The 23,454-nt window shown below is 46.4% G+C and overlaps 1 protein-coding gene across 2 annotated transcripts in view; it reads right to left on the bottom strand.

The window, feature by feature from the left end:
- The window catches only part of TMEM232 (transmembrane protein 232), a 499,207-nt gene that overhangs the window by 413,963 nt on the left and 61,790 nt on the right, over positions 1–23,454 (bottom strand). The window contains exons 2-3 of one of the 2 annotated variants that reach the window (XM_073677464.1): positions 22,168–22,301; positions 18,281–18,392 (exon numbers count right to left, since the gene is read on the bottom strand). In XM_073677464.1, coding sequence (XP_073533565.1) covers positions 18,281–18,392; positions 22,168–22,289 — 234 coding nt within the window. In that variant the 5' untranslated portion in view covers positions 22,290–22,301. The remainder of the gene's footprint in view (positions 1–18,280; positions 18,393–22,167; positions 22,302–23,454) is intronic. The other variant, XM_073677474.1, reaches the window with a different exon arrangement.

The raw sequence follows: 23,454 nt of genomic DNA, 5'->3' as shown, positions 1-23,454 counted from the left end.
CTTCATCATTGTCTCCACCAACAGGAGTTACAGTTTGGGAACGAGGGTCTACATTATGCTCAGAACTTTCTTCATCTGGTACTGGATCCGACTTATAAAGATTCTGGGCATCAGTGCAGATCATTTCCTCGTCTGGATTAACAGAAGCTCTTGAGCAGACCTCCGTTTCCCAGGCTATAGTATGAGAAAACAGCTGTGCAGACTCAACCATCTGTGTTACCCCATACTCAGACGGGCAGCTGGAGACTTGGGAGCTGTGAGGAAGCAAGTGCGATTGGGGTGACACCTCTGAGGACTGGAGTATTTGTGATGTTGAAGTTGAGGTGGAGGAGAGCCCACTTGAAGGAGCACTTGATATCCGTTGAAGCACCTGCTGTTTTTGTGCCTCATCTGGAATTTGTAGCGATGGGCGTGTCCGTAAGAAAGGGATCGTATCACATTGTCCACGAAAAGAAGTAGACATCTTAGTTTGGCTGGAAGATGGTCTTTCTTCTGCAGATGTTACTCCCCCCCCACCGCGGGGGTGCTCGACCCACCAGCGGACAGGCACCAGTATTGGGAGAGGGGGGCTGGCCGTCAGGGTCCACCGCGGCTCTGACACAAACCCGGCGACACGGAGGTCGCACAGGCAGGAACGGACTGGCCGTGTCGGCTTCGCACTTTTTTGGTTTTAGAAGGGCATGATATGCCTATATCTGTGTCCCCCCTCCTTTTACTCCTCCACCTCTGTTCTTTTCGCATGACTATATGTACTTGTCACTTTTCCATGTGTTAGTTGTGTCTTCTGAGCAGTTTGTCAGCTTTTGGACACCTTTGAAGGTGTTTTCTATGTGTTTCTATGTGTTTTTGTTTGCCTGCCATTGGTTTTAACGGTGTTCGAAGGTGTTCGATGAACAGTTCGGCGAACATACGGGTGTTCGACGAACCGAACCGAACTCGAACACTACGGGGGTGGCTCAACACTATTTGGGACCACCAGAAGTCTTCCTAGACCTGGCCGTCCAGCCAAACTGAGCAATCGTGGGAGAAGAGCTTGGGTGAGAGAGGTAAAGAAGAACCCCAAGATCACTGTGGCTGAGCTCCAGAGATGCAGTAGGGAGATGGGAGAAAGTTCCACAAAGTCAACTATCACTGCAGCCCTCAACCAGTCGGGCCTATATGGCAGAGTGGCCTGACGGAAGCCTCTCCTCAGTGCAAGACATATGAAAGCCCGCATAGAGTTTGCTCAAAAACACATGAAGGACTCCCAGACTATGAGAAATAAGATTCTCTGGTCTGATGAGACGAAGATAGAACTTTTTGGTGATAATTCTAAGCGGTATGTGTGGAGAAAACCAGGCACTGCTCATCACCTGCCCAATACAGTCCCAACAGTGAAACATGGTGATAGAAGCATCATGCTATGGGGGTGTTTTTCAGCTGCAGGGACATGACGACTGGTTGCAATTGAAGGAAACATGAATGCAGCCAAGTACAAAGATATCCTGGATGAAAACCTCTTTCAGAGTGCTCTGGACCTCAGACTTGGCAGATGGTTCACCGCCCAACAAGATAATGACCCTAAGCACACAGCTAAAATAACAAAGGAGTGGCTTCAGAACAACTCTGACCATTCTTGACTGGCCCAGTCAGAGCCCTGACCTAAACCCAATTGAGCATCTCTGGAGAGACCTGAAAATGGCTGTCTACCAACGTTCACCATCCAACCTGACAGAACTGGAGAGGATCTGCAAGGAAGAATGGCAGAGGATCCCCAAATCCAGGTGTGAAAAACTTGTTGCATCATTCCCAAGAAGACTCATGGCTGTACTAGCTCAAAATGGTGCTTCTCCTCAATACTGAGCAAAGGGTCTGAATACTTATGATTAGTGTTGAGCATTCCGATACTGAAATATCGGGTATCGGCCGATATTCGCGGTATCGGAATTCCGATACTTAATTCCGATACTATTGCAATATCGTATACCGGAATCGGAAGTTCCCATAATGCAATGAGACATTTTCATTTTATTCAGCCAATGAGGATCCTAAGAAGTGTGGGCACATCCTGTTAGGCATGTAGGCATCTTAACTAATGGCATGGCTGTGATTGGCTGCTGAAATGATGTCATGATGCACTATAAAAGCCACCGCCGCCATTTTGAGCTCACTCTGCTGTGAATTCAGTTAGGGATAGGACGCTGTTGTTCTGAGGGACAGTTTTAGCTACCTATTTGCTCTATACTGCTTTACCCAAGCTACTTTCTAAATCACTGTGCCTTGCAGTGCTAGTGCACAGTTCCCTGTGCTGTTCACCGCTATCTGCAAGGTCTGTGTGTGTGAGTGCAGCTCACCCTGTAGTGTGTGCTTCAGCCAAGTCTGGTTGTAGTGCACTCAGTGTGTGTCACTGCCTCATACATTGTCCTTTTTTGCCAATTCATAATTTTTCCTGATATCTCCTATTAGTGTGGTGGTTCCATCTGTATTCAGCTAAATTGGTTCCAAACACACTATATAGGAGTAGATAGAGAAATTTTTTTCCGTCTTGCAGCACTAGTGCACAGTGCTCTGCATCTGTACTGTTCACCGCTGTCTGCAAGGTCTGGTGTGTGAGTGCAGCTCACCCTGTAGTGTGTGCTTCAACCCCGTCTGGTTGTAGTGCACTCAGTGTGTGTCACTGCCTCATACATTGTCCTTTATTGCCAATTCATAATTTTTCCTGATATCTCCTATTAGTGTGGTGGTTCCATCTGTATTCAGCTAAATTGGTTCCAAACACACTATATAGGAGTAGATAGAGAAATTTTTTTCCGTCTTGCAGCACTAGTGCACAGTGCTCTGCATCTGTACTGTTCACCGCTGTCTGCAAGGTCTGGTGTGTGAGTGCAGCTCACCCTGTAGTGTGTGCTTCAACCCCGTCTGGTTGTAGTGCACTCAGTGTGTGTCACTGCCTCATACATTGTCCTTTATTGCCAATTCATAATTTTTCCTGATATCTCCTATTAGTGTGGTGGTTCCATCTGTATTCAGCTAAATTGGTTCCAAACACACTATATAGGAGTAGATAGAGAATTTTTTTTCCGTCTTGCAGCACTAGTGCACAGTGCTCTGCATCTGTACTGTTCACCGCTGTCTGCAAGGTCTGGTGTGTGAGTGCAGCTCACCCTGTAGTGTGTGCTTCAACCCCGTCTGGTTGTAGTGCACTCAGTGTGTGTCACTGCCTCATACATTGTCCTTTATTGCCAATTCATAATTTTTCCTGATATCTCCTATTAGTGTGGTGGTTCCATCCATATTCAGCTAAATTGATTCCAAACACACTATATAGGAGTAGATAGAGGAGCCTTTCTGCAACATTGGGCCCTGCAGCCCCAGCCAGATTAGTATTAGCCTATTTTTTGCAGCCTCATCTATTGCATTGTAGGTTACCTTCCTACATTGTAATAGCTACAAAAAGTTTGTGATACTATCGTTATTACATCTTTAGGCACATCCAGTGTCTTTTTGTGACAAAAAAAACCTAAATAAAGTTCACCAAACACTCCACTTTACAGTTGTGTAGGCCACATTAGCTCATATTAAAGTCTAGTCCACACTTTATAAAATTAGTGTTTCTTATACCTGTTAGCAGCTGTTCAGGAATAAGCACACTAAGCCCTTAGTACTTTTCTGCCTATCTTTATCAGTCTACCAAGATGAAGAAGGCAGGGAGTAAGGCATGTGGTCGTGGTCGTGGGCGTGGGCGTGGAGTTTCTGCAGGGAGAGGACGTGAGGATTCTGTGCCTGCAGGGAGAGGACGTGGGGATTCTGTGCCTGCTGCGGGCACCAGTGACTCAGCATCCCCCAGTTTTACCAGGGAACAGTCCTTTATGCGCAGCTTTGTAGGAGCTAGCCGTACCCCACTGCTGCGCGAGGACCAAATTGAAGCCGTTGTCGGATTGATGGCAGCTAACGCATCGACTTCAATTAGTTCCAGATCCTCTCAGGTCCTGAGCACTGAAGAGCACCCATCTGTCTCTTCACCACCTGCCAAATTGCCCAGGCAGTCAGAGAGCCCTGGACAGGAGCCATCTCTACTTCTGTTCTCTGAATCTCTTGGCTTGGAAAGAGGGGGCCAGCCAAGCAGAATTCGAGAATTTGAAGAAGAGGTAGTATGCAGTGATGCGCAACCGTTTTGTCTCTCTGAATCTGAAGAGGCGGGTGGGCCAGTGCCTATGGTCAGCAGCACACCTCAGTACGCATCTGATGATGAGACTCAGGTGCCACTTTCTGGTGCGTACTGTGCTGTCGAGACTACCCAGGAGAAGCAGTTGTTTGAAGAGGGTGGTGTAGATGATGAGGTCCTTGACCCATCATGGCGTGAGGGACAGGAAGGTGGTGGGAGCAGCTCTGAGGAAGAGATTCCCCGAACGGCCCAAAAAGGAGGGAGAGGGAGGGGGCAGACTTGGTTGCCTGTAGCCTCCACTTCGGCACCCATTAGGAGCATGGCTCTTCCAAAATCCAAAGCGGGCGCTCCCAAGACTTGCAGTGCCTGGTCCTTTTTTGACACAGTTGCAGATGACATTTGCTTTGTCAAATGCAAGCTGTGTAATCAGAAGGTGAAAAGAGGGAAAAGTGTCAGCAACCTCAATACCACAAATATGTGGAAACATGTGCGGACCAAGCACGTGGTGGAGTTACACAAACACACTGAAGACCTAGGCCAACCTACAGCGCCACCTACCACCTCTTCAGCTCGTGTTGTAGCCTCTTCCTCCAGCTCACACACAGCTGGTTCGGCTTCCTCACAGGATCGCCATGGAAGAATCTCTGGCACTGTTGTACAGAGACACAGTGTAATTCCACCCACAGCACCACTTTCCCAGTCATCCTCACACTCCCAGGCCAGTCTACAGCCATCGTTAGCACAGGCATGGGAGAAAAGGCGCCCATACTCGGCAAACCACCCCCGAGCACAGGCTCTGAATGCTGGCATTGCTAAACTACTGGCCCTTGAAATGCTATCATTCAGGCTGGTGGAGACTGACACATTCCGTAACTTTATGGCATTGGCAGTCCCACAATACAACGTGCCCAGCCGCTTTTATTTCAGCAGGCAAGCCGTCCCTGCCCTGCAACATCATGTGGAGGGAAAAATTAAACATGCGCTACAAAACGCCGTCAGTAGCAAGGTCCACCTGACCACTGATGCGTGGACCAGTAAGCATGGACAGGGACGATACCTTTCCCTCACTGCCCATTGGGTAAATGTTGTGGAGCCGGGTACAGATCTTGAGAGTGGCGCTGTACGTGTTCTGCCAACTCCAAGGATTGCAGGAATCCAGTCTGTACACATTGACTCCTCCTCATACTCCAGTTCCTCTGAATCAGCGCTGCAGGAGCCGTCACGGTCTACCTCCACATCGACCCATGAACGGTTACCTGTTATGATGACCGATATGAGCACAGCCGTGGCCAAACGTCAACAGGCCGTATTAAAATTAATTTCTTTGGGGAATCGAAGCCACACAGCGCAGGAGCTCTGGAATGCCATCAAGCAGCAGAGTGACGTGTGGTTTGTGCCAGCAAATCTCCAGCCAGGCATGGTAGTGTGTGACAATGGCCGAAATCTGGTGGCAGCTCTGGGCCTAGGCAACCTCACTCACATCCCATGTCTGGCACATGTGCTCAACTTGGTCGTGCAGAGTTTTTTGAGGGACTATCCGGATCTTGATGCACTGCTTCACAAGGTCCGCATAGAGTGCGCTCACTTGCGGCGTTCCAGCAATGCAAGATCACGCATTGCAGCTCTGCAGCGCCGATTATGTCTTCCGGAACATCGCATCATATGTGACCTACCCACCAGGTGGAATTCAACGTTACATATGTTGGAGAGGTTGTGTGAGCAGCAGGCAGCAGTAATGGAGTACCAGCTGCAGCAGGCGCAAACAAGTCGCAGTGCGCGCCGTTCACACTTCACCACCACTGAGTGGGCCTCTATGAAGGACATTTGCCACGTTTTGCGTGCCTTCGATTATTCCACGCGGATGGCGAGTGCAGATGATGCACTAGTCAGCATGACTATCCCCCTTATCTGCCTGCTTGAAAAAACACTGCAAGCACTAAGGGACGAGGTTTTGGAAGAGGTGGAGGATGAGGAGTCACAAATGCCATCTGCTTCTCTACAGTCTGCGCAACGTGGTTCCTCACAAAGGCCTAGGCAGGGGACACTTTGTGAGGAGGATGAGGAGGAGTCAATGGATGAGGAAGACATCTGTCCAGAGGAGGGAGGTACACAATGCTCTAGTAGTCAGTATCTAGAGCGAGGGTGGGGTGATGCAGAGCAGGCAGAGATCACGCCTCAAGCAGGGGACAGCGTTTCTTGGCCAGTTGGCAGTCTGCAGCACATGGTTGATTTCATGCTGCAGTGCCTCAGAAACGACCGCCGCATCGCCCACATTCTCAACACGGCTGATTATTGGGTGTCCACCCTCCTAGATCCTCGCTACCGGGACAACTTACAAAGCCTCATAACACCATTGAACCGGGAGCGTAAAATGCGGGAGTACCAAGACGCACTGGTGCATTCCATCATGTTCTCCATTCCAACCGAGAGCAGTGCTGCTAGTGCTTTACAAAGCAGCTCAGTGCGTCGAGGCAGTGGAGGAAGCTCTGCACAAAGAGGGAGCAGAAGCAGCGCCTCAGCACAAGGCAAGACCAGTATGGCCGAAATGTGGCAAAGTTTTGTGTCCCCGCCGCCACAAATGTCTACACCATCACAGACAGCTCCAGTCAGCAGGAGGCAACGTTTCCGTCAGATGGTGACAGACTACATGTCTTGCCCTCTTAGTGTACTCCCAGACGGCTCTTCTCCCTTCAAGTTTTGGGTCTGTAAGCTGGATACATGGCCAGAGCTTAGTCAGTATGCACTGGAGGTGCTAGCTTGCCCTGCTGCTAGTGTATTATCGGAACGCGTCTTTAGTGCCGCAGGTGGTGTACTAACAGACCGTCGCATGCGACTATCCTCCGATAACGTTGACCGGCTTACTTTTCTCAAAATGAACAAGGCCTGGATCTCTCATGAATTTGCCAGTCCTCTTCCAGAATAAATAATTGGTTGGCAACAGTATCCAGGTCTCCTGTTCTGTTCATGTTTCTACCACCTGAACTGTAATCCCTGAGCTCCAACACCGCCAGTTGGCGCTCGGAAGTGCCGTCTGCACAGTCAACACTTGCTGCCGTGTTATTGGGGTTCAGTAACGTCAGCTGTTCTCCTGCTGTGCGGACGGCAATTTCTCCTGATTTGTCCACATCCACTGTACTACACATTTTAAAGTTGCTCCAATTACTCCTCTGGCTCCTCTGTTTTCATTCTTATCCCTGGGCTCCAGCACCGCCAGTTGGCGCTCGGAAGTGCTGTCTGCACAGTCAACACTTGCTACCATGTTATTGGGGTTCAGTAACGTCAGCTGTTCCCCTGCTGTGCGGACGGCAATTTCTCCTGCTCTGTCCACATTCTCACTACTACAGATTTTAAAGTTGCTCCAATTACACCTCTGGCTCCTCTGTTTTCAGTATTATCCCTGAGCTCCAACACCGCCAGTTGGCGCACGGAAGTGCCGTCTGCACAGTCAACACTTGCTGCCGTGTTATTGGGGTTCAGTAACGTCAGCTGTTCTCCTGCTGTGCGGACGGCAATTTCTCCTGCTTTGTCCAAATCCACTGTACTACACATTTTAAAGTTGCTCGAATTACACCTCTGGCTCCTCTGTTTTCATTCTTATCCCTGGGCTCCAGCACCGCCAGTTGGCGCTCGGAAGTGCCGTCTGCACAGTCAACACTTGCTGCCGTGTTATTGGGGTTCAGTAACGTCAGCTGTTCTCCTGCTGTGCGGACGGCAATTTCTCCTGCTTTGTCCACATCCACTGTACTACACATTTTAAAGTTGCTCGAATTACACCTCTGGCTCCTCTGTTTTCATTCTTATCCCTGGGCTCCAGCACCGCCAGTTGGCGCTCGGAAGTGCCGTCTGCACAGTCAACACTTGCTACCATGTTATTGGGGTTCAGTAACGTCAGCTGTTCCCCTGCTGTGTTCACGGCAATTTCTCCTGCTCTGTCCATATTCACTGTGCTACTTATTTAAAACTTGCTCCAATTACACCTCTGGCTCCTCCGTTTTTAGTATTTACCCTGGGCTCCAACACCGCCAGTTGGCGCTCGGAAGTGCTGTCTGCACAGTCAACACTTGCTGCCGTGTTATTGGGGTTCAGTAACGTCAGCTGTTCCCCTGCTGTGCGGACGGCAATTTCTCCTGCTCTGTCCACATTCTCACTACTACAGATTTTAAAGTTGCTCCAATTACACCTCTGGCTCCTCTGTTTTCATTCTTATCCCTGGGCTCCAGCACCGCCAGTTGGCGCTCGGAAGTGCTGTCTGCACAGTCAACACTTGCTACCATGTTATTGGGGTTCAGTAACGTCAGCTGTTCCCCTGCTGTGCGGACGGCAATTTCTCCTGCTCTGTCCACATTCTCACTACTACAGATTTTAAAGTTGCTCCAATTACACCTCTGGCTCCTCTGTTTTCATTCTTATCCCTGGGCTCCAGCACCGCCAGTTGGCGCTCGGAAGTGCTGTCTGCACAGTCAACACTTGCTACCATGTTATTGGGGTTCAGTAACGTCAGCTGTTCCCCTGCTGTGCGGACGGCAATTTCTCCTGCTCTGTCCACATTCTCACTACTACAGATTTTAAAGTTGCTCCAATTACACCTCTGGCTCCTCTGTTTTCATTCTTATCCCTGGGCTCCAGCACCGCCAGTTGGCGCTCGGAAGTGCCGTCTGCACAGTCAACACTTGCTGCGGTGTTATTGGGGTTCGGTAACGTCAGCTGTTCCCCTGCTGTGTTCACGGCAATTTCTCCTGCTCTGTCCATATTCACTGTGCTACTTATTTAAAACTTGCTCCAATTACACCTCTGGCTCCTCCGTTTTTAGTATTTACCCTGGGCTCCAACACCGCCAGTTGGCGCTCGGAAGTGCTGTCTGCACAGTCAACACTTGCTGCCGTGTTATTGGGGTTCAGTAACGTCAGCTGTTCTCCTGCTGTGCGGACGGCAATTTCTCCTGCTTTGTCCACATCCACTGTACTACACATTTTAAAGTTGCTCGAATTACACCTCTGGCTCCTCTGTTTTCATTCTTATCCCTGGGCTCCAGCACCGCCAGTTGGCGCTCGGAAGTGCCGTCTGCACAGTCAACACTTGCTGCGGTGTTATTGGGGTTCGGTAACGTCAGCTGTTCCCCTGCTGTGTTCACGGCAATTTCTCCTGCTCTGTCCATATTCACTGTGCTACTTATTTAAAACTTGCTCCAATTACACCTCTGGCTCCTCCGTTTTTAGTATTTACCCTGGGCTCCAACACCGCCAGTTGGCGCTCGGAAGTGCTGTCTGCACAGTCAACACTTGCTGCCGTGTTATTGGGGTTCAGTAACGTCAGCTGTTCTCCTGCTGTGCGGACGGCAATTTCTCCTGCTTTGTCCACATCCACTGTACTACACATTTTAAAGTTGCTCGAATTACACCTCTGGCTCCTCTGTTTTCATTCTTATCCCTGGGCTCCAGCACCGCCAGTTGGCGCTCGGAAGTGCTGTCTGCACAGTCAACACTTGCTACCATGTTATTGGGGTTCAGTAACGTCAGCTGTTCCCCTGCTGTGTTCACGGCAATTTCTCCTGCTCTGTCCATATTCACTGTGCTACTTATTTAAAACTTGCTCCAATTACACCTCTGGCTCCTCCGTTTTTAGTATTTACCCTGGGCTCCAACACCGCCAGTTGGCGCTCGGAAGTGCTGTCTGCACAGTCAACACTTGCTGCCGTGTTATTGGGGTTCAGTAACGTCAGCTGTTCTCCTGCTGTGCGGACGGCAATTTCTCCTGCTTTGTCCACATCCACTGTACTACACATTTTAAAGTTGCTCGAATTACACCTCTGGCTCCTCTGTTTTCATTCTTATCCCTGGGCTCCAGCACCGCCAGTTGGCGCTCGGAAGTGCCGTCTGCACAGTCAACACTTGCTGCGGTGTTATTGGGGTTCGGTAACGTCAGCTGTTCCCCTGCTGTGTTCACGGCAATTTCTCCTGCTCTGTCCATATTCACTGTGCTACTTATTTAAAACTTGCTCCAATTACACCTCTGGCTCCTCCGTTTTTAGTATTTACCCTGGGCTCCAATACCGCTAGTTGCTGCTCAGAAGTGCCGTCTGCACAGTCAACGCTTGCTCCAGTGTTATTGGGATTCAGTAACGTCAGCTGATCCCCAGCTGTGTGTCCGGCAAATTCTCCTGCTTTGTCCACATCCACTGTAGTACGGATTTAAAACCTCCTCCAAATACACCTCTGGCTCTTCTGTTTTTAGTATTTACCCTGGGCTCCAGCACCGCCAGCTGGTTCTCGGCAGTTCCATTGGCTCTTGTACCTTCTGCTACCCATCCGGGTTCCAGTACCGTCAGCTGGTTCTCGGCAGTGTCTTTGGCACGGGTACTCCCTCCTGCCCAGCCTGGTTCCAGCACGCCAGCTGTTTCCGGGTAGTGTCAACGTCACTTTGCCTCCAATGCGTTGTCCTGTCGTGTTGCGGTCGGGTTAGCCGACTCTATGGTGCCTGCAGTTTAGGTGACTCCTATGTGGGCTGCGGGATCTGGCAATGAAGGCTGGTTCCATAGTGCCAATAGGACAAGCACCCTCTGTAGGACTGTGGGTTTTGGTAACTGCGGCCGGCTCGCGGCCTTGAACTTTTTTTTTACATGGGTACCTTCTGCTACCCATCCGGGTTCCAGTACCGTCAGCTGGTTCTCGGCAGTGCCTTTGGATTAGGTGCCTCCTTCTCGGTATCCAAGTTCCACCAACGTCTGCTGGTCCTTGGTAGTGCTTTCTGGCACAGGTACCTCCTGCTTAGTAACCGAGTTCCAGTAACATCAGCTGGTCCTCGGTAGTTCCATTGGCTCTTGTACCTTCTGCTACCCATCCGGGTTCCAGTACCGTCAGCTGGTCCTCGGTAGTTCCATTTGCTCTTGTATCTTCTGCTACCCATCCGGGTTCCAGTACCGTCAGCTGGTCCTCGGTAGTTCCATTTGCTCTTGTATCTTCTGCTACCCATCCGGGTTCCAGTACCGTCAGCTGGTTCTCGGCAGTGCCTTTGGATTAGGTGCCTCCTTCTCGGTATCCAAGTTCCACCAACGTCTGCTGGTCCTTGGTAGTGCTTTCTGGCACAGGTACCTCCTGCTTAGTAACCGAGTTCCAGTAACATCAGCTGGTCCTCGGTAGTTCCATTGGCTCTTGTACCTTCTGCTACCCATCCGGGTTCCAGTACCGTCAGCTGGTCCTCGGTAGTTCCATTTGCTCTTGTATCTTCTGCTACCCATCCGGGTTCCAGTACCGTCAGCTGGTTCTCGGCAGTGCCTTTGGATTAGGTGCCTCCTTCTCGGTATCCAAGTTCCACCAACGTCTGCTGGTCCTTGGTAGTGCTTTCTGGCACAGGTACCTCCTGCTTAGTAACCGAGTTCCAGTAACATCAGCTGGTCCTCGGTAGTTCCATTGGCTCTTGTACCTTCTGCTACCCATCCGGGTTCCAGTACCGTCAGCTGGTCCTCGGTAGTTCCATTTGCTCTTGTATCTTCTGCTACCCATCCGGGTTCCAGTACCGTCAGCTGGTTCTCGGCAGTGCCTTTGGATTAGGTGCCTCCTTCTCGGTATCCAAGTTCCACCAACGTCTGCTGGTCCTTGGTAGTGCTTTCTGGCACAGGTACCTCCTGCTTAGTAACCGAGTTCCAGTAACATCAGCTGGTCCTCGGTAGTTCCATTGGCTCTTGTACCTTCTGCTACCCATCCGGGTTCCAGTACCGTCAGCTGGTCCTCGGTAGTTCCATTTGCTCTTGTATCTTCTGCTACCCATCCGGGTTCCAGTACCGTCAGCTGGTTCTCGGCAGTGTCTTTGGCACGGGTACTCCCTCCTGCCCAGCCTGGTTCCAGCACGCCAGCTGTTTCCGGGTAGTGTCAACGTCACTTTGCCTCCAATGCGTTGTCCTGTCGTGTTGCGGTCGGGTTAGCCGACTCTATGGTGCCTGCAGTTTAGGTGACTCCTATGTGGGCTGCGGGATCTGGCAATGAAGGCTGGTTCCATAGTGCCAATAGGACAAGCACCCTCTGTAGGACTGTGGGTTTTGGTAACTGCGGCCGGCTCGCGGCCTTGAACTTTTTTTTTACATGGGTACCTTCTGCTACCCATCCGGGTTCCAGTACCGTCAGCTGGTTCTCGGCAGTGCCTTTGGATTAGGTGCCTCCTTCTCGGTATCCAAGTTCCACCAACGTCTGCTGGTCCTTGGTAGTGCTTTCTGGCACAGGTACCTCCTGCTTAGTAACCGAGTTCCAGTAACATCAGCTGGTCCTCGGTAGTTCCATTGGCTCTTGTACCTTCTGCTACCCATCCGGGTTCCAGTACCGTCAGCTGGTCCTCGGTAGTTCCATTTGCTCTTGTATCTTCTGCTACCCATCCGGGTTCCAGTACCGTCAGCTGGTTCTCGGCAGTGTCTTTGGCACGGGTACTCCCTCCTGCCCAGCCTGGTTCCAGCAAGCCAGCTGTTTCCGGGTAGTGTCAACGTCACTTTGCCTCCAATGCGTTGTCCTGTCGTGTTGCGGTCGGGTTAGCCGACTCTATGGTGCCTGCAGTTTAGGTGACTCCTATGTGGGCTGCGGGATCTGGCAATGAAGGCTGGTTCCATAGTGCCAATAGGACAAGCACCCTCTGTAGGACTGTGGGTTTTGGTAACTGCGGCCGGCTCGCGGCCTTGAACTTTTTTTTTACATGGGTACCTTCTGCTACCCATCCGGGTTCCAGTACCGTCAGCTGGTTCTCGGCAGTGCCTTTGGATTAGGTGCCTCCTTCTCGGTATCCAAGTTCCACCAACGTCTGCTGGTCCTTGGTAGTGCTTTCTGGCACAGGTACCTCCTGCTTAGTAACCGAGTTCCAGTAACATCAGCTGGTCCTCGGTAGTTCCATTGGCTCTTGTACCTTCTGCTACCCATCCGGGTTCCAGTACCGTCAGCTGGTCCTCGGTAGTTCCATTTGCTCTTGTATCTTCTGCTACCCATCCGGGTTCCAGTACCGTCAGCTGGTTCTCGGCAGTGTCTTTGGCACGGGTACTCCCTCCTGCCCAGCCTGGTTCCAGCACGCCAGCTGTTTCCGGGTAGTGTCAACGTCACTTTGCCTCCAATGCGTTGTCCTGTCGTGTTGCGGTCGGGTTAGCCGACTCTATGGTGCCTGCAGTTTAGGTGACTCCTATGTGGGCTGCGGGATCTGGCAATGAAGGCTGGTTCCATAGTGCCAATAGGACAAGCACCCTCTGTAGGACTGTGGGTTTTGGTAACTGCGGCCGGCTCGCGGCCTTGAACTTTTTTTTTACATGGGTACCTTCTGCTACCCATCCGGGTTCCAGTACCGTCAGCTGGTTCTCGGCAGTGCCTTTGGATTAGGTGCCTCCTTCTCGGTATCCAAGTTCCACCAACGTCTGCTGGTCCTTGGTAGTGCTTTCTGGCACAGGTACCTCCTGCTTAGTAACCGAGTTCCAGTAACATCAGCTGGTCCTCGGTAGTTCCATTGGCTCTTGTACCTTCTGCTACCCATCCGGGTTCCAGTAACATCAGCTGGTCCTCGGTAGTTCCATTGGCTCTTGTACCTTCTGCTACCCATCCGGGTTCCAGTACCGTCAGCTGGTTCTCGGCAGTGCCTTTGGATTAGGTGCCTCCTTCTCGGTATCCAAGTTCCACCAACGTCTGCTGGTCCTTGGTAGTGCTTTCTGGCACAGGTACCTCCTGCTTAGTAACCGAGTTCCAGTAACATCAGCTGGTCCTCGGTAGTTCCATTGGCTCTTGTACTTTCTGCTATCCATCCGGGTTCCAGTACCGTCAGCTGGTCCTCGGTAGTTCCTCAGCTTTCTTGTACCTTCTGCTACATTTCCAAGTTCAAGCTTTTTGAAATGGTTCTTGGTAATCACTCTGGATCTCCCTGACGAGGACCCTGAAGACGAGGACCCTGAAGACCAACCCTAAGAAGACGAGGACCCCGAAGACAATGACCCTGAAGACGAGGACCCTGAAGACCACCCCGAAGAAGACGAGGACCCTGAAGACCACCCCGAAGAAGACGAGGACCCTGAAGACCACCCCGAAGAAGACGAGGACCCCGAAGACGAGGACCCAGAAGACCAACCCGAAGAAGACGAGGACCCCGAAGACGAGGACCCCCGAAGACGACGACCCTGAAGACCACCCCGAAGAAGACCAAGAAGATGACCCTGAAGAAGTTGACCAAGAAGACAAAGAAGAGAAGACAAGCACCAAGATACAGAAAAACAAGAGACAGAAAACCAAGAAGCAGAAATACAAGAAGCTGCAGAACAAAAAGCGGAAGAACATTAAGCATAAGACTAAAAATCAGAGCAAAAGATAATATCTAAATTATAAGCAGAAGATGACTAAGCAGTGTATGGGGGTGAGTCCGTTCCTCCTCGTGGTGCCCCTGGAAAAGACCTGCTGCTGCAGGCCAAACTGAACGCGGACAAATCCTGTTGTAAATCTTTTGTGACGGGCAGAACGAAAGGTGTAATGTCCAAACTTTTATAGATAACAACTACAGGAATGCCTGTCACAAATAAGAATATGATGAAGAAGAAGAATATGAAGAAGATGAAGAAGTAGAATATGAAGAATGTAAAAAAAAGAATAATACGAAGAAGGTGAAGAAGAAGAAGGTGAAGAAGAAGTGGATGAAAAAGATGCTGAGGATGATGAAGGAGAAAGTGTGGGAGAAGTAAAAAAGAAGGTGAAGAGCATGGAAGTAGTGAAACATAAATATCTGACAAAATATAAAAATACTTAACATAGTTAATATTTCCGTAACTCAGAACATAATAAAAAAATATTAATTCCTGCTATTCCATTTGACTGGGCTAAACCTCTATGCCTTTATTGTCTCCCCCACCTCCCCCAATACATTCTACATTATTCTTAGTTGTTTTCCTTCATGTAGAAATAACCTACAAGGAAAGAAAGGGTTTATTTTAATTCCGATATTTATGTCCCATTGACTTGCATTGGTTTCCGGTATCGGAATCGGCGATATCCGATACTTTTCCGGTATCGGTCCGATCCAATCCGATCCGATATTTCCCGATATCGGAAGGTATCGCTCAACACTACTTATGATGTGATATTTCAGTTTTTCTTTTTTAATAAATTTGCAAAAAATTCTACATTTCTGTTTTTTTTCAGTCAAGATGGGGTGCAGAGTGTACATTAATGAGAAAAAAAATAACTTTTTAGAATTTACCAAATGGCTGCAATGAAACAAAGAGTGAACAATTTAAAGGGGTCTGAATACTTTCCATACCCAATGTATATACCACAAAATGGTATCAATAAAAACATCAGCTTGCATGTTAAAAAACAAGTCCTCACACAGCACAATTGATGTAAAAATGAAAATATTATCAGTCTCAGAAAATGGCAACATAAGCAAATTTTCTTTTTTACGAATTTAAATTTTTTTTTACCACTTAAATAAAAGATATACTATACAGATTTGATATCACCGTAATAATACTGATCTGGTCATTTTTACTGCACAATAAATGCCGTATAAAGAAAACCAAAAGAAGAATTGTGGAATTGCAATTTCACCACACTTGAATTTGTTTTCCAGTTTACCAACAGTACACCTTGTCGTGGTGGGATGGCGTTTAAGTTTTTTTTTTATTAAAACAATGTTCACTAAGTACCCTATGCTATTAAGGCTGAGTTCACACGATGCGTTTTTCATGCGTTTCCGCGGCGTTTTTGCAGTTGCGTAAACGCCGCGGAAACGCATGAAAAACGCATGGTAGAAGGGCAGCAATGTTCCCCAATGGAAATCCGCATGTGCTGTGCCCATGATGCGGATTTTTCCACAGCGTAAACGCTGCGGTCAAAAATCCGCAGCATGTCAATTAATTTTGCGGAAACGCTGCTCTTTTGCCGCCATTGACTTGCATTAGACCGCATGGAATCCGCATCACTGTATATGTTGATGCGCTTTTCATGCGGTCTAATGTGCGGATGGTACCCGGGTGTGGATGAGAGGACTCTCATCCAGACCCAGGTACCATTAAAAACAAAAGAATAAAATAAAAAATATATATATTCTCACCTTCTGACGGCCCGCGCTGCGTCCTGCCGGCTTCCCGCGCACTTCGCGGTTGAATGAAGGACCTTCGCTGACGTCAGAGTCGTGTGACGGGTCACGTGACGCTGACGTCGGAAGGTCCTACAGTCTTCACTGCCGGCAGCCGGGACCGATGAAGCCGGACACCGGGGGCCATCAGAGGGTAACGTATAGATTTATTTTTTATTTTTTGACATCACACACTATATAAATCCATGCCGGTTGCATGGATTTATATAGTGTAAGTTGACAAGCACTTTCCAAGTGATGCTAAAATCGCTTGGGAAGCGCTTGTCAACCCGCATGCGGAAATGAAAGTGAAGACCGCTTCATTTCCGCATGTCCCTGGCAGGAAACCGCATGTACAATCCGCATGCGTTTTTTCCTGCCAGAGAGATGCAGAAACGCTCAGGAAAAAATCCTGAGCATTTCTGCATCGTGTGCACATACCCTTACATGTACTATTAGGGTATGTGCCCACGATGCTGAATTGATGCGGATTTTCAACCGCTTTCCAAGCGATTTTGAGCATCACTTGGAAAAGTGCTTGACAAGTTGGTCACACAATATAAATCCATGCAACTGGCATGGATTTATATTGTGTGACCAACTTATGCTGCTTTAAATGCAGCATCAATATTAAAAAAGAGAATTAAAACGTAAAAAAAAAAAAAAAACATTATAGACACCTCTCCGGCGGCCTCCGTTCTCCTCTCCGGTGGCGTCCTCTGTCCTCGGCGTCCTAACAGGTCACACGACCGCTGACGTCAGCAGTCGCGTGACCATCACATGACTAAATGACATCACCGCATGTCCTTTCTGAACACCGCAGGACGCCAAGGACAGAGGACACTACCGGAGAAGAGACCGGGGCCGCCGGAGAGGTAAGCATAATGTTTTTTTTTTTATTTTTTAATTAGTTTTTTACTAATGGTACCCGGGTCTGGAGGAGAGTCTCCTTATCTCCAGACCTGGGTACCATACGCGCATTGAACCGCATAACATCTGCATGCATACATGTATACATGCGGATGTTATGCGGTTCAATGCAAGTTAATGGCGGCGATTTTGCTGCAATTACGCACAAGAAATGGTTGTGCTGCGGATTTTACCGCAATGATAATCCGCAGCGGAAATTTCCGAATCATGTGCACAGCACATGCGGATTATCATTGGGAAACATACCAGACAATTTAACAAGCGTTTTTAATACATTTTCGCAGCGGAAATGACGTCGCGGAAACACATTAAATCCACATCGTGGGCACACAGCCTTACTATTTGTTTACTTACCTCAGGGTTTTTGCTAATTTTGTTTGGCTTACTTTTATGCACTTTGTACAAACAGGGTTGTTGCTTCCCTTTTTTTTGGCTATTCATTTTCTTTATATAGCTTTCCGCGGGCTGGTGTCTGAACAGTCTTCTTTTGCATTTGAAAAAAAATTATAAAGCACTAAAGGTCAAACACATGAAAATCTGATCCTAAGAACTTATGAAAATCTGTCAGTTTTTAACATGCAGGAGAAGAAAGAAGGATCCAGCTTCTGATCCAGGTATGTGTAAAACCAATTCCCTTATTAGCAAAAAGTTAAAATATGTGGCAAAAAGAAAAAATAACTGCACACCAACAACCAGGGTGATGAGACCTCCAAGTCCTACCCTCACACCTTAGAATGTTGGTGTGCACTGTTTTTTCTTTTTGTCACATATTTAAACTTTTTGCTAATAAAAGGAATCCGTTTTACACATACCTGGCTCGGAAGCTGGATCCTTCTTTCTTCCCCAGCATTTACTGGCTGCTAAGCAGTGGCGTCGATTGCGAGCTTCCATACCGATTGTTCCTTGAAAGGGTGAGCTGGTCTTTTTTCTTTTTACAGTTTTTCTCATGGGCAAAAAAAACAAAAAAACAACAAAAAAAAACTACAGCTATGTCTGAATGAGGCCTTAGATGCAGGTACTTTTTAACAAGATTTTTATTTGTTGAAAAGTGTGCCTCCTCGTTCAAAAGTTCAAAAAAGATGGTAATTTATTTTCAAATTTAATGTTGAGAAGTTTCATACCCCCCTTTACCTTGCATCGATGAAGGATTTTCCTAGCGGTGTCAAGCATGCGCTCTTGATCCACAAGTTCTTCTGCAGCATTAAACTGTTTGATGAATTCCTCTGTGACTTCCAAGGGCTTTCTATATAAAGATCACAAGGAATGTGATGATTTCAAATGTCATTTACTGACAAGCAACATAATCCTCTATTGAATCATCAAAAGTAGTTAAAGAACAATATGAGATGCTGAGAAAGTTCTAAGACAAAGGAGAGTGAGTGTTATTTTTATATCAGATTATTACATACACTGCTATAATAATGTGCTCTTTACAGAACAAAGGCTTATTGCAACTGAATGTACATTTAGCTTTTATGTATTTTATTAATAGATATGTCTTTTTTTTCCTTAGAGCTGCAGTAATAGAACAAGCCATCCTGAACTATTAATATTTTATACTGCCCCAAGCCTCCATCTGCAATGGTGATCTGCACTGAAGCTACTTATAAGAACATTTCAGGGAACAGAATAAATCAACAGAAATACGAGAGTGATAAGGAAGAGTCAGATGGCCGTATAAATCGGACGTGGATCAGAACACAGTGCACGGACTGGCCGGCGGCTCTCTCGACCTGAGCACGACAGTTGCATAGAAATACATGGAGCCGTCATGCTCGGGTTGGGAGAAGCCGCCGGCAAAGAGTGATATGGCCATATAAATCATAATGTTTTATCTACTGACATTTTTTTTCTACCCTAAAATGGGTAAAGAGCAAGCTTATCCATACTAGTTGAAGGCTTCTCAGACACTGACGGTAAACGGTTCAATCAATAGCAAAGTGGCATTTTATAATGAAAATAAGAACCAACTGACAACCAATATGGCTGCACTTCCTCTCTTTGTCACATTTTCACAATGTCTGCCCCATTATAACATAAAATGTAAATATCTCTATAAATATTGTAGTATAATTTTGATATGTCTACTATACCACTATTAGTAAATGTGTGTTGTAAGTACATTTTGTGCCTTTCTAAGGGGTCATCTATTCAATTAAAGGGAATCTGTCAGCAGGTTTTTGCTACTTCATCTGGGAGGAGAATGAGGTAGGCAAAATGACCCTGAATCCAACAATGTATCACTTAGTTTACTGGGTGCAATCATTCTGGTACAATCAAAGTTTTTAGGTTTAGCAGTGCAGCAGAGCTGAGAAAGCTGCCTCCACCCACACAAGGTCTGTATATACAAGGTCTATAGACAGTGAGCTGCTAATAGGGGGTGGATATGGAACAGGAGGCTCACACTGCTGTGTCATAGCAATGATAAGCTCCTGATGCTAAAACAATCATTGCAAGTAAAGAAAAGCACAGAGCTTGATAAGAGAGGCATCACTGTAATCTGTGCTTTAAAGGGAATCTGTCAGCAGATTTTTTCCATGTAATCTGAAGACAGTATACTCTAGTGGTTAAAGGGAATCGGTCACCCCCTGGGACATTTTTACCTAATAATATTGGCATACAGGTAATAGAATGGTTAAACTAGTCCTACCTGTATGCCCATATCTGAGGTCTTGATGTGCAGAAATCGTCTTTCATTCTGTTATGCTAATGATTTCTTCCAGACTCCAGGGCGTGAGGTGCCTGGAAAAATCTCTGCCTCCTGTCTCTATCTGAATAGCACCCCCTCCCATCAGTGTCACACAGCCCTGTGATGTACATTTCTGGCCTCGGAATCCTGCGCCGGCACCCTGCAATTATACTTACCTATTCCTCCCTTCTATGGGCAGTGGCTTCATCGTTCTTCTGCGCAGGCGACCGCGAGTCACTTCTACTGAAGTAAGCAGAGGTTTTTCCAGGCACCTCACGCCCTGGAGTCTGGAAGAAATCATTAGCATAGCAGAATGAAAGACGATTTCTGCACATCAAGACCTCAGATATGGGCATACAGGTAGGACTAGTTTAACCATTCTATTACCTATATGCCCATATTAATAGGTAAAAATGTCCCAGGGGGTGACAGATTCCCTTTAACTACTACAGCATGCTGTCTTCAGATTACATAGAAAAAATCTGCTGACATATTCCCTTCAAAAATAAAGACAAAAGAATTCCTACTGTCTTGATCATGATATGCATCCAAGAGGATATGGGCAGCACAGTGGCTCAGTGGTTAGCACTGAAGCCTTGCAACGTTGGGGCTTTGGGTTCAAATCCCACCAAGGACAACATCTGCAAGGAGTTTGTATTTTCTCCCCGTGTTTGTGTGGGCTTCCTCCGGGTTCTCCGGTTTCCTTCCACACTACAAAGACATACTGATAGGGAATCTAGAGTATGAGCCCCAATGGGGACAGTGCCCATAATGTCTGTAAAGCGCTGTGGAATATGATGGTGCTATATAAGTGAGTAAAATAAATAGAAATATGGATGATCTTGAAACTCATAAAAATAGGGATTTTGCCATAAGTTTGGTGTTTATAGATACTTAATGAGGACCTGTCTCCAGGTCAAAAGTGTCCAGTGTTTGCTCCAATTTTATTCCCATAGCTCCACTGAATATTCTGTTTTGGTTTTTTTTGTTTTTTTTCAGTGCTATTTTTTATGGTCATTACAAAAGGCACAGTATTGCTCACAGGGTAATAATGCAGAGACTTTCAAAAACATTCTACCCCCCATAGAGACCTGTGAGCCACATCCCTTTGAAAAAAAAATCAGAAACTCAGGGGAGCAGCGGGAATAAAATGAGAGCGAAAACTGGACACTTTTGACCTGGTGTCATGAAGGATAAGTAAATTCAGTTTTGTTTTTCTGCATTATGTTAAAAAGATTATCCAGGATTGTAAAAACATGTCTGTTTTTTTCGCTAAAAAAAACACCCCACTTATCCACAGGTTATGTGTGGTGATAAAACTCAGCTCTTTGGAAATGAATGCAGCTGAACTACCATACATAACCTTGTAGATAATAGAGCTGCTACTTTTGGAAAAAAGTAGGTATGATTTTCTGTTCTGTTTTGATACCAGAAATCTTTTTTGATACATTGTATATTGTTTGTTTTTTGGCTTTGTATATTTCAACTTACATAAACTATGGGTCCAAATTAGTAAACCTGGTGTTTTGAATATCTGTCTTACTGAACAGGACAGCTGGAGTAAGGTTTGCCTAATTCAGTCACAGATGTGAATGATGTGTCATTGTGTGAAGAACTGCACGAATCTTCTCCGGATCCATCCGAAAACCTGAAGATGACAACAAGTACCCCAAAAACTGCACCTCCTGAACAGCGAAAACACATTTTTCTAGTTTGGCATAAAGTTTGTCATCCTTTGATATCTGGAGCACCTGCTTAACATGCACCCCAATGAGTCTCAAAATCAGGTGAGTAAACCAAAATATCGTCCAGATAGACCACCACAAACCTCCCCACCACATGATGGAAAATATCATTTATGAAATGCTGGAATAACGCAGGTGCATTGGTCAAACTAAAAGGCAAAACCAGACTCTCGAAATGTCCTTCTGGGGTATTGAAGGCTGTCCCCCATTCGTCCCCTTCTCTGATTCTAACCAGATTGTAGGCTCCACTAAAATCCAATTTGGAGAATAACTTAGCTCCCACAACCTGGCTGAACAAATCAGGAATCAGAGGAAGAGGATATGCTCGCCACTTAATGAATCCACCAGAAATTTACGTCACCACCTTTCGCCATGACCCATCCTGCCCCAGCTCCACATGCTTTGGTGAAGCTAGCCATGACTGGCGTAAAAATGCCAAAAGTCATCAAACTTTTGTCCAAATTTGACTAGCGGAAAAAAATTCCCGCCCTATATCTTTTTTCCTTGAATTTGCTGTAAGACAAGATGTTACAATAGAAAGAGAATGAATTTCATATCATATTTAACTATAACCAAAATTGTACCTTTTACATTTGTTTTTCACATGTTCTTCTGTTTTCTCCAATAACTTTTTCTGTAGTTCATTGTGATATTTTGTTGAGATAATCCCAAACTTCTGAATGACAGGTATCTTGACGATTGGCATTCTTCTACTATACTAGTAACAGAAAATAATGTGATCATCAGTTATAGGTTTTTATGATATAAATGATTATAAATAGGATACACATGCTATTATTATTATACATGATGTGTCATTGTGTAGGAATAAAAATTATTCAGATGGAAGAAAGAACTGATTAACATTTAAAATTGTTTACCTTGATTTTAGTAAGAAAAAAATTTAAGGCTGAAAACAAATTATCGTTTAACTTTTTGTATCTTTTTGTTTTTTTCCCTGAACTTGGCTAAGAAATACTAATAAAAAAATACTGACCAATATGATGCAGTGTGAAAGTGACCTAAATAAATGTTATTATACCTCAACTATGATGTTATACTGCTCTCAAACATCAAAATCTCCAGTTTGACTTATTGTCCCAGCAAAGTCAGAATTTTAATAATAGTAGATATACGGCACTCCACGTTTGAGTTGCAGTGCTCAAGTAGAGTTTCCAACCCGTGAGCAATGTAGAAAAGAACTCGGCACTCAAAGAAGGTTGCAGTAAAACAGAAGAGACGTTTATTCAGGCAATCATAAATTGTGAAATGTTTTCAGTCCTACAGTTGGACCTTCATCAGAACTGTGTGAATTGTACAAAAAATAACAATAAATAATAGAACAAAGTACATATATACAAGAATACAAACAATTGTCACAGGGGGCTATGTACGTTTATGTCCCTTAATTATTTTAGTGAAACATATCACGTAGCAGGAAATTACTGCTAGTCATAGCGTTTCTAGTAGACACAATTTTGAATATAACTATATACAGTGCTGGCCAAAAGTATTGGCACCCCTGCAATTCTGTCAGATAATACTCAGTTTCTTCCTGAAAATGATTGCGATCACAAATTTTTTGGTATTATTCTCTTCATTTAATTTGCTTGCAAGAAAAAAAACACAAAAGAGAATGAAGCAAAAATCAAATCATTGATCATTTCACACAAAACTCCAAAAAAAGGGCCGGACAAAAGTATTGGCACCCTCAGCCTAATACTTGGTTGCACAACCTTTAGCCAAAATAACTGCTTCTGGTAACCATCAATGAGTTTCTTACAATGCTCTGCTGGAATTGTAGACCATTCTTCTTTGGCAAACTGCTCCAGTCCCTGATATTTGAAGGGTGCCTTCTCCAAACTGCCATT

This window comes from Phyllobates terribilis, unplaced genomic scaffold (genome assembly GCF_046119375.1).
Source record: "Phyllobates terribilis strain yellow unplaced genomic scaffold, ASM4611937v1 Scaffold_1__5_contigs__length_1240528914, whole genome shotgun sequence".
Lineage (NCBI taxonomy): Eukaryota > Metazoa > Chordata > Amphibia > Anura > Dendrobatidae > Phyllobates > Phyllobates terribilis.
This window is presented reverse-complemented; position numbering and strand designations above follow the sequence as displayed.